The sequence below is a fragment of the Pseudopipra pipra genome, chromosome 5, assembly GCF_036250125.1.
Source record: "Pseudopipra pipra isolate bDixPip1 chromosome 5, bDixPip1.hap1, whole genome shotgun sequence".
Classification (NCBI taxonomy): Eukaryota; Metazoa; Chordata; class Aves; order Passeriformes; family Pipridae; genus Pseudopipra; species Pseudopipra pipra.
Genome location: NC_087553.1, coordinates 74,213,002 through 74,230,571, shown reverse-complemented (window position 1 = coordinate 74,230,571; position 17,570 = coordinate 74,213,002). Strand labels below are relative to the sequence as shown.

Here is a 17,570-nt window from a genome sequence, read left to right as displayed (position 1 = left end):
TGGATCCAGGAGATTCAAAGATCCAGAAGTCTCCATGGATCTGGATCCAAGAGCTTTAAAGATCCTCAATTCTCCATGGATTTGGATCCAAGAGCCTCAAAGATCCTCAATTCTCCATGGAGCTGGATCCAGGAGCCTCAAAGAAAATTGAGGACTTCTCCATGGATCTGAATCCAAGAGCCTCAAAGATCCAGAATTCTCCACAGATCTGGATCCAAGAGCCTCAGAGATCCTGAATTCTCCATGGAGCTGGATCCAGGAGTCTCAAAGATCCTCAATTCTCCATGGATCTGGATCCAAGAGTCTCAAAGATCCACAATTCTCCATGGATCTGGATCCAAGAGTCTCAAAGATCCAGAACTCTCCATGGACCTGGATCCAGGAGATTCAAAGATCCAGAAGTCTCCATGGATCTGGATCCCAGAGATTCTGATTACCAGAATTAAATTTAAAAGGTGAAACCCAAGGATTTGGTTGGAGCTCCACAGCTTTGGGGTTCTTTCACCTCGGGGGACATCCCCCTGCCCCACATTTTGGGGCCTTTATTTTGGTCTTTATCTCCTTTCTTTGATCCCATCAACGCTGTTCCCTCTCCTTTTGCAAGGATTTGTTCCTGTTTTTCCTCACCCCGTGTGGAATCGAGATCTGGAGACCTGGATTCCCACCCTGAGGTGACAAACCCAACCCATGGTGTCCCCTCACCTTCTGTCCCGGCATCCCAGGCAGACCTGGAGCCCCTCTGCCCCCCTGGGATCCGGGAATTCCGGCGTTGCCGTGGATGCCCTGGATGCCCTGAGCTCCTGGAGGTCCCGGGGCTCCCGGCTCGCCCTGTGGAGCGAATCACAAGGAATTTGGGGGATTAGGTGGGATTTTAAGTGTCCCTCTAAAAGTCCAGGGGGAAGCCTGGGGGGTCTCCTTGAGTTCACACGACCCCAGTTTGGGACACCCCTTCCAGTCCTGGTCCATAAGGGAGGACCCAAATCCTGCAGACCCTTCAGGAGAATCCAAACCCTCCTGACCTTCAGGAGAATCCAAACTCTCCAACATCCCAAAGGATCACTGAAATTCATTTCTGCTGAGCCCACGCTTCCCTGGATCTTTTTTCGGAGCCCTATTTCACAGCCTGATCCATCTGAGGTGAATCCAAACCCTACAGACCTTCAGGAGAATCCAAACCCTCCAGACCTGGAACATCCCAAGGGGTCATCTCTGCTGAGCCCAAAATTCCCTGGATATTTTTCCACAGCCATATTTCACAGTCTGATGTAGTTGAGGTGAATCCAAAACCTGCAGACCTTCAGGAGAATCCAAACCCTGCAGACCTTCAGCAGAATCCAAACCCTGCAAAACTTCAGGAGAATCCAAAGCCTCCTGAACTTCAGGAGAATCCAAACCCTGCAGACCTTCAGGAGAACCCAAACCCTCCTGACCTTCAGGAGAACCCAAACCCTCCTGACCTTCAGGAGAACCCAAACCCTCCAGACCTTCAGGAGAATCCAAACCCTCCTGACCTTCAGGAGAACCCAAACTCTCCAACATCCCAAAGGATCACTGAAATTCATTTCTGCTGAGCCCACACTTCCCTGGATCTTTTTTCGGAGCCCTATTTCACAGCCTGATCCATCTGAGGTGAATCCAAACCCTGCAGACCTTCAGCAGAATCCAAACCCTCCAGACCTGGAACATCCCAAGGGGTCATCTCTGCTGAGCCCAAAATTCCCTGGATATTTTTCCACAGCCATATTTCACAGTCTGATGTAGTTGAGGTGAATCCAAAACCTGCAGACCTTCAGGAGAATCCAAACCCTCCAGACCTTCAGCAGAATCCAAACCCTTCAACATCCCAAGGGATCACTGAAACTCGTTGCTGCTGAGCCCACAATTCCCTGGATTTCTTTTCACAGGGGATTCCAAACTCTTCAGCATCTCCAGGGATCACTGAAACTGAGCTGAGCCCACAATTCCCTGGATTTTTTTCCCCAGCCCTATTTCACAGCCTGATCCAGCTGAGGTGAATCCAAACCCTGCAGACCTTCAGAGGGGATTCCAAACCCTTCAACATCCCAAGGGATCACTGAAACTCGTGCTACTGAGCCCAAAATTCCCTGGATTTTTTTCCCCAGCCCTATTTCACAGCCTGATCCAGCTGAGGTGAATCCAAACCCTGCAGACCTTCAGGAGAATCCAAACCCTCCTGACCTTCAGGAGAATCCAAACCCTGCAGACCTTCAGAGGGGAATCCAAACCCTTCAACATCCCAAGGGATCACTGAAACTGAGCTGAGCCCACAATTCCCTGGATATTTTTCCCAGCCCTATTTCACAGCCTGATCCAGCTGAGGTGAATCCAAACCCTGCAGACCTTCAGGAGAGTCCAAACCCTCCAGACCTTCAGAGGGGAATCCAAACCCTTCGACATCCCAAGGGATCACTGAAACTCATGCTGCTGAGCTCATAATTCCCTGGATTTTTTTTTCCCAGTCCTATTTCACAGCCTGATCCATCTGAGCTGAATCCAAACCCTGCAGAGCTTCAGGAGAATCCAAACCCTGCAGACCTTCAGGAGAATCCAAACCCTGCAGACCTTCAGAGGTGAATCCAAACCCTCCTGACCCGGAACATCCCAAGGAATCACTGAAACCGAGCTGAACCCACAATTCCCTGGATATTTTTTCCCAGTCTGATCCAGCTGAGGCTGTCCCTGCTCACTGATGACCTTGAAATGTCCCTTCCAGCCCAAACCATTCTGTGATTCCATGATATTTATCCTCTGGACCTTAAGGCTTTGAAAAGGCCCTTTGGAGGACACAGGACATTGTCCCAATCCCATGGAATGGTGTTCCCGCCTTTCCTGCCTTCCCAGGCTTCCCTTCCTGCCTTTGGTGCTTTATCCCTGCAGCTGCAGCTCCAAAGCCTTTGTTTTCCAACACCCAGCGGTGGAAAACAAAGGATAAAGAGAGACAAATCCCAAAAAAACCTCCCCAGGTGAGATCCTACCTGGAAGAGAAGAATGTCCCACCTTAAATCCAGGTGGCCCAGCCTGACCAATGGGACCTCTGAACCCAATTCCTGGTTCTCCCTGTGGATAGAAGGTGAGGAAAAAATCAGGATTAGTCCAGGATTAGTCCTGTGGGTCCCTCACAACCAAATGGTGCTCCCTGGACAACCAGATCCTTCTGAGCTGATCCCAAGGGATCCCACAACTGGATGGTGCTCCCGGAACAATCAGGTCCTTCCCAGATGATCCCAAGGGATCCCACAAGCAGATGGTGCTCCTGGGACAACCAGGTCCTTCCGAGCTGATCCCAAGGGATTCGACAATGAGATGCTGCTCCATAGACATCCAGGTCCTTCCCAGATGTTCCCAAGGGATCCCACAGCCACATGGTGCTCCCTGGACAACCAGATCCTTCAGAGCTGATCCCAAGGGATCCCAAAGCCAGATGGTGCTCCCTGGACACCCAAGTCCTTCCCAGATGATCCCAAGGAATCCCACAGCCAGATGCTGCTCCCTGGACACCCAGGACCTTCTGAGCTGATCCCAAGGGATCCCACAGCCAGATGCTGCTCCTGGGACACCCAGGTCCTTTGGAGCTGATCCCAAGGGATCCCACAACCAGATGGTGCTCCCTGGACACCCAGGGCCTTCCCAGATGATCCCAAGGGATCCCACAACCAGAGGGTGCTCCCAGCACACCCAGATCCTTCCGAGCTGATCCCAAGGGATCCCACAACCAAATGGTGCTCCCGGGACATCCAAGTCCTTCCCAGATGATCCCAAGGGATCCCACAACTGGATGGTGCTCCCTGGACATCCAGATCCTTCAGAGGTGATCCCAAGGGATCCCACAACCAGATGGTGCTCCCTGGACACCCAGGACCTTCTGAGCTGATCCCAAGGGATCACACAACCAGATGGTGCTCCCGGGACACCCAGGTCCTTCCCAGATGATCCCAAGGGATCCCACAACCAGATGGTGCTTCCTGGACACCCAGATCTTTCAGAGGTGATCCCAAGGGATTCCACAAGCAGATGCTGCTCCTGGGACACCCAGGTCCTTCCGAACTGATCCCAAAGGGATCCCACAACCAGATGGTGCTCCCTGGACATCCAAGTCCTTCCGAGATGATCCCAAGGGATCCCACAACCAAATGGTGCTCCCTGGATACCCAGATCTTTCAGAGGTGATCCCAAGGGATTCCACAAGCAGATGCTGCTCCTGGGACACCCGGGTCCTTCCGAAATGATCCCAAAGGGATCCCACAACCAGATGGTGCTCCCTGGACATCCAAGTCCTTCCGAGATGATCCCAAGGGATCCCACAACCAAATGGTGCTCCCGGGACACCCAGGACCTTCCGAGCTGATCCCAAGGGATCCCACAAGCAGATGCTGCTCCCAGCACACCCAGATCCTTCCCAGATGATCCCAAGGGATCCCACAACCAGATGGTGCTCCCAGGACACCCAGCTCCATCAGAGCTCATCCCAAGGGATCCCACAACCAAATGGTGCTCCCTGGATACCTAGGGCATTCCCAGATGATCCCAAGGGATCCCACAAGCAGATAGTGCTCCTGGGACACCTGGGTCCTTCCCAGATGATCCCAAAGGATCCCACAACCAGATGCTGCTCCTGGGACACCCAAGTCCTTCCGAGCTGATCCCAAGGGATCCCATAAACAGATGGTGCTCCCGGGACACCCAGCTCCATCAGAGCTGATCCCAAGGGATCCCACAACTGGATGGTGCTTCCTGGACACCCAGATCTTTCAGAGGTGATCCCAAGGGATTCCACAACCAGATGCTGCTACCGGGACAACCAGGTCCTTCCCAGATGATCCCAAGGGATCCCACAACCAGATGGTGCTCCCGGGACAACCAGGTTCTTTGGAGCTGATCCCAAGGGATCCCACAACCAGATGGTGCTCCCTGGACACCCAGGGCCTTCCCAGATGATCCCAAGGGATCCCACAACCGGATGGTGCTCCTGGGACATCCAGGTCCTTTGGAGCTGATCCCAAGGAATCCCACAACCAGATGCTGCTCCCGGGACACCCAGGGCCTTTGGAGCTGATCCCAAGGAATCCCACAATCAGATGCTGCTCCCTGGACATCCAAGTCCTTCCGAGCTGATCCCAAGGGATCCCACAACCGGATGCTGCTCCCTGGACATCCAAGTCCTTCCCAGATGATCCCAAGGGATCCCACAACCGGATGCTGCTCCCGGGACATTCCAGGAGCTGATCCCACTGGATTCCACAGCGCCCTCACTGATTCCTCAGCTCCGGAGGTCACCTGGACACCTTTCCATGGGATGAGGAGGAAAAGGGATACGGGAAAAGGGGAGCAGGAGGGAAATTCCCACCGGGAGAAGAGACATCCAACTCCGGTTTTTACCTTCTGACCTTCTTCTCCCGTGTCCCCTTTGGAGCCCTGGGAAAAAAAACAGGGAATCACCAGGAAAAATATCAATATATAATAAATAGAATTATAGGATAAATAGAAATGTATAGAAATATAGGAGAAAGAGAAATAGATAATAAATAGAAATATAAGATAAATAGAAATATAGGATAAATAGAATAGAGGATAAACAGAAATAGATAATAAATAGAAATAGAGGATAAATAGAAATTTATACAAATACAGGAAAAATATAAATATATAATAGATATAATGACAGGAGAAATAGAAATTTAAACAAATACAGAAAAATATAAATATATAATAAATATATTTATAGGATAAATAGAAATTTACATTCATATATAATAAATAGAAACATATAATCAATAGAAATATAGGATAAATAGAAATTTATAGAAATATAGGGTAAATATATGATAAATAGAAATAGGAAATAAATACAAATATTGGATAAATAGAAATTTATAGAAATATAGGATAAATAGAAATATAAAATAAATAGAAATAATAGGATAAATAGAAATTTATATAAATGTAGGGTAAATACAAATCTATGATAAATAGAAATATGTGATAAATAAAAATATTGGATAAATATAAATTTATACAAATATATGATAGATAGAAATATATAATCAATAGAAATATAGGATAAAAAAGAAATTTATAGAAATAAAGGGTAAATAGAAATAGATAATAAATAGAAATATAGGATAAATAGAAATTTATATAAATATAGGGTAAATAGAAATAGATAATATATAGAAATAGAAGATAAATAGAAATTTATATAAATACAGCAAAAATATAAATATATAACAAATATAATGATAGGATAAATAGAAATTTATATAACTATAAGATAAATAGAAATAGGTAATATATAGAAATATAGGATAAATAGGAATTTATAGAAATATAGGGTAAATATAAATATATGATAAATAGAAATATGTGATAAATAGAACTATTTAATAAATACAAATATTGGATAAATATAAATTTATACAAATATATGACAGATAGAAAAATAGGATAAATAGAAATGTATATTAAATAGAAATTTATATAAATACAGTAAAAATATAAATATATAATAAATATAATTACGGAATAAATAGAAATTTATAGAAATATAGGAGCAATAGAAATAGATAATAAATAGAAATACAGGATAAATTTTATAGAAATATAGGAGAAATAGAAATAGATAATAAATAGAAATAGAGGATAAATAGAAATTTATAGAAATATAGGGTAAATATAAATATATGATAAATACAAATATGTGATAGAAATATTTAATAAATAAAAATATTGGATAAATATAAATTTATACAAATATATGACAGATAGAAAAATAGGATAAATAGAAACATTGTCCTGCAGCCCGTGGGAATTCCAGACCTCACCTTTTCTCCGGGTTTTCCCGCCTCTCCGGACTGTCCCTGCAAGGCAAATCCAATCACATTCCAGAACTTCTTCTCCCTCCCTCCTTCCCTTCCTTCTTCCCTCTTCCTGGTCTTCCTCCTGAAAATCCGTGTCCCACCACCCCAGAGCTGCTGTTTGGTCCCTCTCAACCTTTTCCTGCCGAAAACATTCCCAAAATTGGGCTTTTTGAGGCCTTTTTTCCATCCCTGCGTTTCCTCGTCTTTCCCGATCCAGCAGAAAACCAGGAAAGGCCCTCCCTGGATGTTTAGAGTGGTGGAAGAGGATCATTCCAGTGTTTAAGCTGGAATTCACCTCCAAGATTATGGATCCCTCTCGGATTTTCCTGCCAAAAACATTCCCAAAATTTGGCTTTGTGAAGCCTTTTTTCCATCCCTGCATTTCCTCGTCTTTCCTGATCCAGCAGAAAATCAGGAAAGGCCCCTCTGGAATTTTAGACTTGTGGAAGAGGATCATTCCAGCGTTTAGGTTGGAATTCACCTCCAAGATTATGGATCCCTTTCAAATTTTCCTGCTGAAAACATTCCCGAAATTGGGCTTCGTGAGGCCTTTTTTCCATTCCCATCCATCCCTGTGTTTCCTCATCTTTCCTGATCCAGCAGAAAACCAGGAAAGGCCCTCCCTGGATGTTTAGAGTGGTGGAAGAGGATCATTCCATTGTTTAGGTTGGAATTCACCTCCAAGATTATGGATCCCTCTCAAATTTTCCTGCCGAAAACATTCCCGAAATTGGGCTTTTTGAGGCCTTTTTTCCATCCCTGCGTTTCCTCGTCTTTCCCAATCCAGCAGAAAACCAGGAAAGGCCCTCCCTGGATGTTTAGAATGGTGGAAGAGGATCATTCCAGCGTTTAGGTTGGAATTCACCTCCAAGATTATGGATCCCTCTCAAATTTTCCTGTTGAAAACATTCCCAAAATTGGGCTTTTTGAGGCCTTTTTTCCATCCCTGCATTTCCTCGTCTTTCCCAATCCAGCAGAAAACCAGGAAAGGCCCTCCCTGGATGTTTAGAATGGTGGAAGAGGATCATTCCAGCGTTTAGGTTGGAATTCACCTCCAAGATTATGGATCCCTCTCAAATTTTCCTGTTGAAAACATTCCCAAAATTGGGCTTTTTGAGGCCTTTTTTCCATCCCTGCATTTCCTTGTCTTTCCCAATCCAGCAGAAAACCAGGAAAGGCCCTCCCTGGATTTTTAGACTCATGGAAGAGGATCATTCCAGCGTTCAGGTTGGAATTCACCTCCAAGATTATGGGTCCCTTTCAAATTTTCCTGCCAAAAACATTCCCAAAATTGGGCTTTTTGAGGCCTTTTTTCCATCCCTGCATTTCCTCGTCTTTCCCAATCCAGCAGAAAACCAGGAAAGGCCCTCCTGGATTTTTAGACTCATGGAAGAGGATCATTCCATTGTTTAGGTTGGAATTCCCCTCCAAGATTATGGATTATTCCCGAGTGCGGCGGCGCTGCCGGAAGGAGGGAAGCGGTTTGGGAATAAAGGCAGGAACGTGGCAATCCCGGTTTCCATCGGGATGTTCCAGCTGCCTCTCCCTTTCCAGGGAATTTTGGGAAAACCACCACCTCTACCTTTTCTCCTTTGTCCCCGCGCATTCCGGGAGCTCCCGTTTCTCCCTGGAAAAAAAACAGGGAATCATCCCTTCAACTGCAAATTTATATAGATATAAATATCTATTGATCCTATCTTTCTATTGATTATATATTTCTATTTATCATGTATTAATATTTACCCAATATTTATATAAAATTCTATTTATCCTATATTTCTATTTATCATATACGTATATAAATTTCTATTTATCCTATAATTATATTTATTATATATTTATATTTTTCTGATATATGTATAAATTTATATTTAATATACATTTATATTAATCTTATATTTCTAACATATATTTGTATAAATTTATATTTTCCCTATATTTATTATATATTTCTATTTATCATATATTTACAATATATTTATATAAATTCCTATTTATCTTATATTTCTATTTCTTCTGTATTTCTATCGATCATATAGTTGCATAAATGTATATTTATCCTATATTAATATTTATTTAATATTTCTATTTATCATATATTTGCATTTACTATATGTTTATATTTATCCTATGTTTATTTTTATTAAATATATTTCTATTTATCATATATTTGTAGAAATTTATATTTACCCTATATTTCTGTCTATTTACCATATATTTGTATAAATTTATATTTAGCCTATATTTATTATATATTTCTATTTATTATATATTTCTATTTTCCCCATATTTATATTTACCATATATTTATATAAATTTCTATTTATCCTATATTTCTATCTATCATATATTTGTAGAAATTTATATTTATCCAATATTTTTTATTATATATTTCTATTTGTCATATATTTCTATTTACCATATATTTGTATAAATTTCTATTTATCCTATATTTATTATATATTTCTATTTATTATATATTTCTATTTACCATATATTTATCTAAATTTATATTTAGTCTATATTTCTATTTATTATATATTTCTATCTATCATATATATGTATAAATTTATATTTATCTAATATTTGTATTTATTACATATTTCTATTTGTCATATATTAATATTTACTATATATTTATATAAATTTCTATTTTTCCTATATTTATATTTATTATATTTTTATATTTTTCCATATTTGTATAAATTTATATTTAATATACATTTATTTATCCTATATTTCTATTTATTATATATTTCTATTTATCATATATTTAACTAAATCTCTATGTTGTAATTATATTTATTATATATTTATATTTTTCTGATATTTGTATAAATTTATATTTATCTTATATTTACATTTATTCTCTATTTATATTTATTGTATATTTGTACAAATTTATATTTATTCTACATTCATATTTTTTATATTTCTATTTTATATTTCTATAAATTTCTATTCATCCTGTATTTCTATTTATCCTATATTTATATAAATATATATTTATTCTATATTTCTATAAATTTCTATTTATCCTACAATTATATTTATTATATAGGGTATATTTATTATATATTTATATTCATTATATATTTGTATAAATTTCTATTTATTCTATATTTATATTTATTCTCTATTTATATTTATTACATATTTGTACAAATTTATATTGATCCTATATCAATATATATTCTATATTTATTTTATACATTTATATTTACTGTATATTTATATAAATTCATATTTATCCTATACTTCTATATATTACATATTTATATTATATATATAATATATTTATATTCATTATTATATATTGTGTATTATATTTATTATTTATTTATATAATATTTATATAATATTTATATTATGGCATATTATATTTATATTATATTTATAAAATGTTATTTACATTATATTTATATTAAATTTATATTAAATTTATATTAAATTTATATTATATTATTGTTACCATATAATATTTATATAATATTATTCATATCATATTTATATTATATTTCTATTATATTATTTATATCATATATTATTTGTATAATATTATTTATATCATGTTTATAACATATTTATATTATATTATTTGTATAATATAATATTTTTATAATATTATTCATATTTTATTTATATTATATTTATATTATATTATTTATATCATATAATATTTATATTATTTATATTATATCATATTTATATTTACCAATTATTTATATAAATTCCTATTTCTCCCATATCCCTATAAATTCCTATTTATCCAGCATTTCTCCCTATCCTCTATTCCCATTTCTCCCATATTCCCATTTCCATCCATCCCTATTTTCCATTAAAATTGTCATTAAAGCACCGACCTTTTTTCCCCGGGAAGGGGGATCCGCCGGGATCGTTCCCTCCTCCTGCAAGGAAAAAAAAAACCGGGATGTGCCGGGATTCGGGATCGGCCGCCTCCTCCCGGGGAAGAGGAGGATGGATTGGGAGCTGGACCTTCGTTTTCCTGGGATGGGGAGGGCCTGGAGACGCCTGGAATGGGAAAGGGGAGAGGGAAAGGTGGGAAAGAGGAGAGGGAAAGGTGGGAAAGAGGAGAGGGAAAGGTGGGAAAGACTCCTCGGGGGAGGGAGGGGATGGGAAGGAAGTGGGGAGGAGGCTGGAATATCCAGGGAGGAGGAGTGTGCCCTGGGATCGGCAGGACACTATGGAAAGGGTTCCCAGGGATCACCTGAATCCCATGGAAAAGGTTCCCAGGGATCACCAGAACCCCACAGAAAAGGTTCCCAGGGATCAGCAGAATCCCATGGAAAGGGTTCCCAGGGATCACCAGACCAGGGATCAGCAGAACCCCAGGGAAAAGGTTCCCAAGGATCAGCAGAATCCCATGGAAAGGATTCCCAGGGATCAGCAGGACCCCAGGGAAAAGGTTCCCAAGGATCAGCAGAATCCCATGGAAAGGGTTCCCAGGGATCAGCAGGACCCCATGGAAAGCGTTCCCAAGGATTACCAGAACCCCACTGAGAGGTTCCCAAGGATCACCTGAATCTCATGGAAGGAGTTCCCAGGGATCAGCAGAATCCCATGGAAAGGGTTCCCAGGGATCACCAGAATCCATGGAAAGGGTTCCCAGGGATCACCAGAACCCCACAGAAAAGGTTCCCAGGGATCAGCAGAATCCCATGGAAAGGGTTCCCAGGAATCACCACTCCAGGGATCAGCAGAACCCCATAGAAATGGTTCCAAGGGATCAGCTGAATCCCATGGAAAGGGTTCCCAGGGATCACCTGAATCCCATGGAAAGGGTTCCCAGAGATCAGCAGGACCCCATGGAAAGGGTTCCCAAGGATCACCTGAATCCCATGGAAAGGGTTCCCAAGGATCACCTGAATCCCTATGAGGGGTTCCCAGGGATCACCAGACCAGGGATCAGCAGAACCCCATGGAAAGGGTTCCCAGGGATCGCCAGAACCCCATAGAAATGGTTCCAAGGGATCAGCTGAATCCCATGGAAAGGGTTCCCAGGGATCACCTGAATCCCATGGAAAGGGTTCCCAGAGATCAGCAGGACCCCACTGAAGGAATTCCCAGGGATCAGCAGACCAGGGATCAGCAGAACCCATGGAAAGGGTTCCCAGGGATCACTTGAATCCCAAAAAAAGGGTTCCCAGAGATCAGCAGGACTCCACGGAAAGGGTTCCCAAGGATCACCTGAATCACATGGAAGGAATTCCCAGGGATCAGCAGAATCCCACTGAAGGAATTGCCAGGGATCACCAGACCAGGGATCATCAGAATCCCATGGAAAGTGTTCCCAGGCATCACTAAAACTCCATGGAAAGGGTTCCCAAGGATCACCTGAATCCCACTGAAAGAGTTCCCAGGGATCAGCAGAACCCCATGGAAAAGGTTCCCAGGGATCACCAGAATCCCATGGAATCTCCAGGGATGAGGAATGTTCCCTGGGATCACCTGAATCCCATGGAAAGGGTTCCCAGGGATCACCAGAACCCCACAGAAAAGGTTCCCAGGGATCAGCAGAATCCCATAGAAAGGGTTCCTGTGGATCTTCAGAACTCCCGGGAAATGGTTCCCAGGGATCACCAGAACCCCACTGAAGGAATTCCCAGGGATCACCAGACCAGGGATCATCAGAATCCCATGGAAAGTGTTCCCAGGCATCACTAAAACTCCATGGAAAGGGTTCCCAAGGATCACCTGAATCCCACTGAAAGAGTTCCCAGGGATCAGCAGGACCCCATGGAAAGGGTTCCCAGGAATCACCAGAACTCCGTGGAAAGCGTTCCCAGGGATCACTTGAATCCCATGGAAAGAGTTCCCAGGGATCAGCAGACCAGGGATCACCAGAATCCCCTGGAAAGGGTTCCCAAGGATCACCTAAATCCCACTGAAGGAGTTCCCAGGGATCGGAAGGACCCCATGGAAAGGGTTCCTAAAGATCACCAGAATACCATGGAAAGGGTTCCCAGGAATCACCAGAATCCCATGGAAAGGGTTCCCAAGGATCACCTGAATCCCATGGAAAGGGTTCCCAAGGATCACCTGAATCCCTATGAGGGGTTCCCAGGGATCACCAGACCAGGGATCAGCAGAACCCCATGGAAAGGGTTCCCAGGGATCGCCAGAACCCCATAGAAATGGTTCCAAGGGATCAGCTGAATCCCATGGAAAGGGTTCCCAGAGATCAGCAGGACCCCATGGAAAGAGTTCCCAAGGATCACCTGAATCCCATGGAAAGAGTTCCCAGGGATCAGCAGACCAGGGATCAGCAGAAGCCCATGGAAAGGGTTTCCAGGGATCAGCAGAACCCCATGGAAAAGGTTCCCAGGGATCACCAGAACCCCATGGAAAGCATTCCCAAGGATTACCAGAACCCCACTGAGAGGTTCCCAAGGATCACCTGAATCCCCTGGAAGGGGTTACCAGGGATCAGAAGGACCCCATGGAAAGGGTTCCCAAGGATCACCTGAATCCCACTGAAGGAGTTCCCAGGGATCGGAAGGACCCCATGGAAAGGGTTCCTAAAGATCACCAGAATACCATGGAAAGGGTTCCCAGGAATCACCAGAATCCCATGGAAAGGGTTCCCAAGGATCACCTGAATCCCATGGAAAGGGTTCCCAAGGATCACCTGAATCCCTATGAGGGGTTCCCAGGGATCACCAGACCAGGGATCAGCAGAACCCATGGAAAGGGTTCCCAGGGATCGCCAGAACCCCATGGAAATGGTTCCAAGGGATCAGCTGAATCCCATGGAAAGGGTTCCCAGAGATCAGCAGGACCCCATGGAAAGAGTTCCCAAGGATCACTTGAATCCCATGGAAAGAGTTCCCAGGGATCAGCAGACCAGGGATCAGCAGAAGCCCATGGAAAGGGTTTCCAGGGATCAGCAGGACCCCATGGAAAGGGTTCCCAGGGATCACCAGAATCCCATGGAAAGGGTTCCCAGGGATCACCAGAATCCCATGGAAAGGGTTCCCAGGGATCAGCAGAATCCCATGGAAAGCATTCCCAAGGATCAGCAGAATCCCATGGAAAGGGTTCCCAAGGAGCACCAGAATCCCATGGAAGTGCTCCTGGCTGGATATGGAGCAGCCTCCGTGCTCCCAGATATCCCAGCTCAGTGCTGCCATTCCTGCAGGGAATGCAGGCTGAGGATCACTCCGAGAGACTCATTCCAGGGAAAATCATTCCCAATTTTCCCTCCTTAACCCTTCCTCATCTTCCCTTAAATACCAACCCCTGTATCCATATTTATATCCATAGAAATAAGTGTTTTCCTCTTCAATTCCATAAAAACCAACTCCTTGCCCTTTTTCCATCCTGGAATGTCGCATTAAAGTCCGACGGGACCGTCCGGGCGTTCCAGGGAATGTTTAGGAAAAGTTTCTCATCTCCCAAATTTCCTGGATCCGACCCCAAATATCTCAGGGCACAAAAAACCCTCCCAATTATTCCCTGGATTTTTTTTATTCCCTCCTGGATCAACTTTGCTTTTCCAAGGAGAAGATCCCAAGGGATCTGCAGTAAAAAAAAAAGACGGATTTCCGGGGTTTTATTTGGGAATATTTATCCCTAATTTTCACACTCCCACCATTCCCGTTCATCCAGATATCCCAGCTCAGTGCTGCCATTCCTGCTGGGAATGCAGGCTGGGGATCACTCTGAGACTCATTCCAGGGAAAATCATTCCCGATTTTCCCTCCTTAACCCTTCCTCATCTTCCCTTAAATACCAACCCCTGTATCCATATTTATATCCACATAAACAGGTGTTTTCCTCTTCAATTCCATAAAAACCAACTCCTTGCCCTTTTCCTCCCTGGAATGTCGCGTTAAAGTCCGACGGGACCGTCTGGGCGTTCCAGGGAATGTTTAGGAAAAGTTTCTCATCTCCCAAATTTCCTGGATCCGACCCCAAATATCTCAGGGCACAAAACACCCTCTCAGTTATCCCAACTTTTTTTTATTCCCTCCTGGATTAATGTTGATATTCCAAGAAGATCCCGAGGGATCTGCCGTAAAAAAAAATATGGATTTACAGGGTTTTATTTGGGAATATTTATCCCTAATTTTCCCCCTCCCGCCTTTCCCGCTCATCCCGATGCTCACCGTGGATCCCGGCGGGAATTTCCGAGCTCCCGGAGCTCCGGGGGGATGGATCGGGGCCGGAGCCGCCGGCAAAGGGGCGTTGGCTCCTCCGGGATCTTCCAAAGGGTTGGGAAAGGGGATTTTTTCCGTGTGTTCCGCGGGAGATCTCCTGGTTCGGATGCGCCTCGGGAATGCGGAGCCGTTCCCTGAATCCCGGTTTTCCTGTGACGAGGAAAATAGTAATTATTATTAAAAAATATTAAAATATTAATTAATAATATTTAATATTGAAATTATTTAACATAAACATTGTTTAAATTAATTATTAATAATTATCTAATAATTATCCAATAATTTAATAATTGTTATTAAAAATTGTTATTAACAAATTATTAAAATCCAATTCATATTAACATTATTAACATTATTAATATTTTATTTATTCCTGTTTGTGTAATTCAACAATATCAACATTAAATCGATATTAATATTAATTAATATGAAGGCCATTAACATTAGAACCAATCAATTGATATTAATGTAAATTATTATTTTATTTATTTCCGTTGATGTATTTAAATTTCTTCATTATCTAAATATTTATTATTAATGTTAAAAATATTAACATTAAATTGTTATTAATATTAATTGTTATTAATATCATTAACATGAGAACCAATTTATTTACATTAATTTAAATTAATATGTATTTCTCCATTATCTAAAGAGAAATATTTATCTACAAAAAGAATATTTATCACTAAATTGATATTAATATCAATTAATATGAATATATATCAATATCAATTAAATTAATATGAACAGGATATGAAATCTATAAAATAATAATATATCTTAATATATTAATAATATATAAAGTAAAAATATATAAAGTAATAATATTAATAATAATATTAATAATAAAAATAATATTTGTTACTAATATTATTAAAAATAATAACATTAAATTGATATTGATATTAATTATTATTAACACCATTAACATTAGAACCAAATTATTTAAATTAATTTAAATTAATATTTTCTTTGTTTCTGTTGATCACCAACATTAATGTTATTAGCATTAAATCGATATTAATGTTAATTTATTTCTATATATTTATATAAATAATTCTATAAAATTTAGTTTCTATATTTAATAAATAAATAATTCTATCGAATTACATTTATTTCTATATATTTATATAAATAAGTAATTCTATAAAATTTAGTTTCTATATTTAAATAAACAAATAATTCTATAGAATTATATTTATTTCTATATATTTATATAAATAAATACTATATCGTTTTATTTATATACATTTATAGAAATAAATCAATCATTATATATATAATTATATTTATTTTTATATAAATCTATAAATATATAAAACCAGATCTATAAAATCAAATTAGGAACCTCGAGACCTTATAAGAATAATATAAATAATAAGAATATAAATAAAACAAATCTATTTCAAATACATAAAGGGGGGGAAAAAGGGAATTGGGATCGATCCGAGGAAAATTGAAATTCCTGAAGAAGGACGAGGGTGGGAAAAGGAGGAATAAAAGAGAGGAACAGGGAGGACCCATCCAGGGTTTTTTTGGGATAAGAGAAACATCTCCAGGCTTATCTGGGGGCTCAGAGATCCCATGGGATAAGACCACAGGGATGTTCCCATCCATCCGGAGACGGATCCGGCTGGGAATGTTCACCCGGAGAAGGGAAAGCTCCAGGGAAAACTTGGAGCTCCTTCCATGGCCTAAAGGGGCTCCAGGAGAGCTGGAGAGGGATTTGGGACAAGGGATGGAGGGACAGGACACAGGGAATGGCTTCCCAGTGCCAAAGGATATTGGGATAGATGGGATATTGGGAAGGAATTGCTGGCTGGGAGGGTGGGGAGGGGCTGGAATGGATTTCCCAGAGAAGCTGTGGCTGCCCCTGGATCCCTGGAAGTGTCCAAGGCCGGGATGGATCAACCTGGGATAGTGGGAGGTGTCCCTGGGGTTGGAACTGGATGGGCTTTAAGATCCCTTCCAACCCAAACCATTCCATGATTCCAAGAAATTAGGAGGTTTAATCTCCATTCTTTGTGCTTCCAGGTCTCTCTCCAGCTCAACCATTCCCAGACGAGGGAAATGCTGGATTCAGGAGGGAAAACAAAGCTCTGGATGCTCCTGGCACAGCCCAGCCCCAAATTCCAGTTCCAAATGGGGTCACAGAGTCCTTGGAGACCCTTGCAGGGCCTGAAGGGGCTCCAGGAGAGCTGGAGAGGGATTTGGGACAAGAGATGGAGGGACAGGACACAGGGAATGGCTTCCCAGTGCCAGAGGGCAGGGATGGATGGGATATTGGGAAGGAATTCCTGGCTGGGAGGGTGGGGAGGGGCTGGAATGGATTTCCCAGAGGAGCTGTGGCTGCCCCTGGATCCCTGGGAGTGTCCAAGGCCAGGATGGATCAACCTGGGATAGTGGAAGGTGTCCCTGCCCATGGCAGGGGTGGCACTGGAGGTTTTTAAGGCCCCTTCCAACCCAAAACAATCCTGGGATTCCATAGTTCTGGATCCCTCTGCTCTGGAGC

At 41.7% G+C, this 17,570-nt stretch overlaps 1 protein-coding gene across 1 annotated transcript in view; it reads right to left on the bottom strand.

Annotated features, from left to right (window-relative positions):
- LOC135415252 (collagen alpha-1(VII) chain-like) overlaps window positions 1-17,570 on the bottom strand; it is a 136,794-nt gene that overhangs the window by 51,692 nt on the left and 67,532 nt on the right. The window contains exons 51-57 of the mRNA XM_064656912.1: window positions 15,005-15,205; window positions 10,739-10,783; window positions 8,458-8,502; window positions 6,840-6,875; window positions 5,398-5,433; window positions 3,019-3,078; window positions 703-828 (exon numbers count right to left, since the gene is read on the bottom strand). Coding sequence (XP_064512982.1) covers window positions 703-828; window positions 3,019-3,078; window positions 5,398-5,433; window positions 6,840-6,875; window positions 8,458-8,502; window positions 10,739-10,783; window positions 15,005-15,205 — 549 coding nt within the window. The remainder of the gene's footprint in view (window positions 1-702; window positions 829-3,018; window positions 3,079-5,397; window positions 5,434-6,839; window positions 6,876-8,457; window positions 8,503-10,738; window positions 10,784-15,004; window positions 15,206-17,570) is intronic.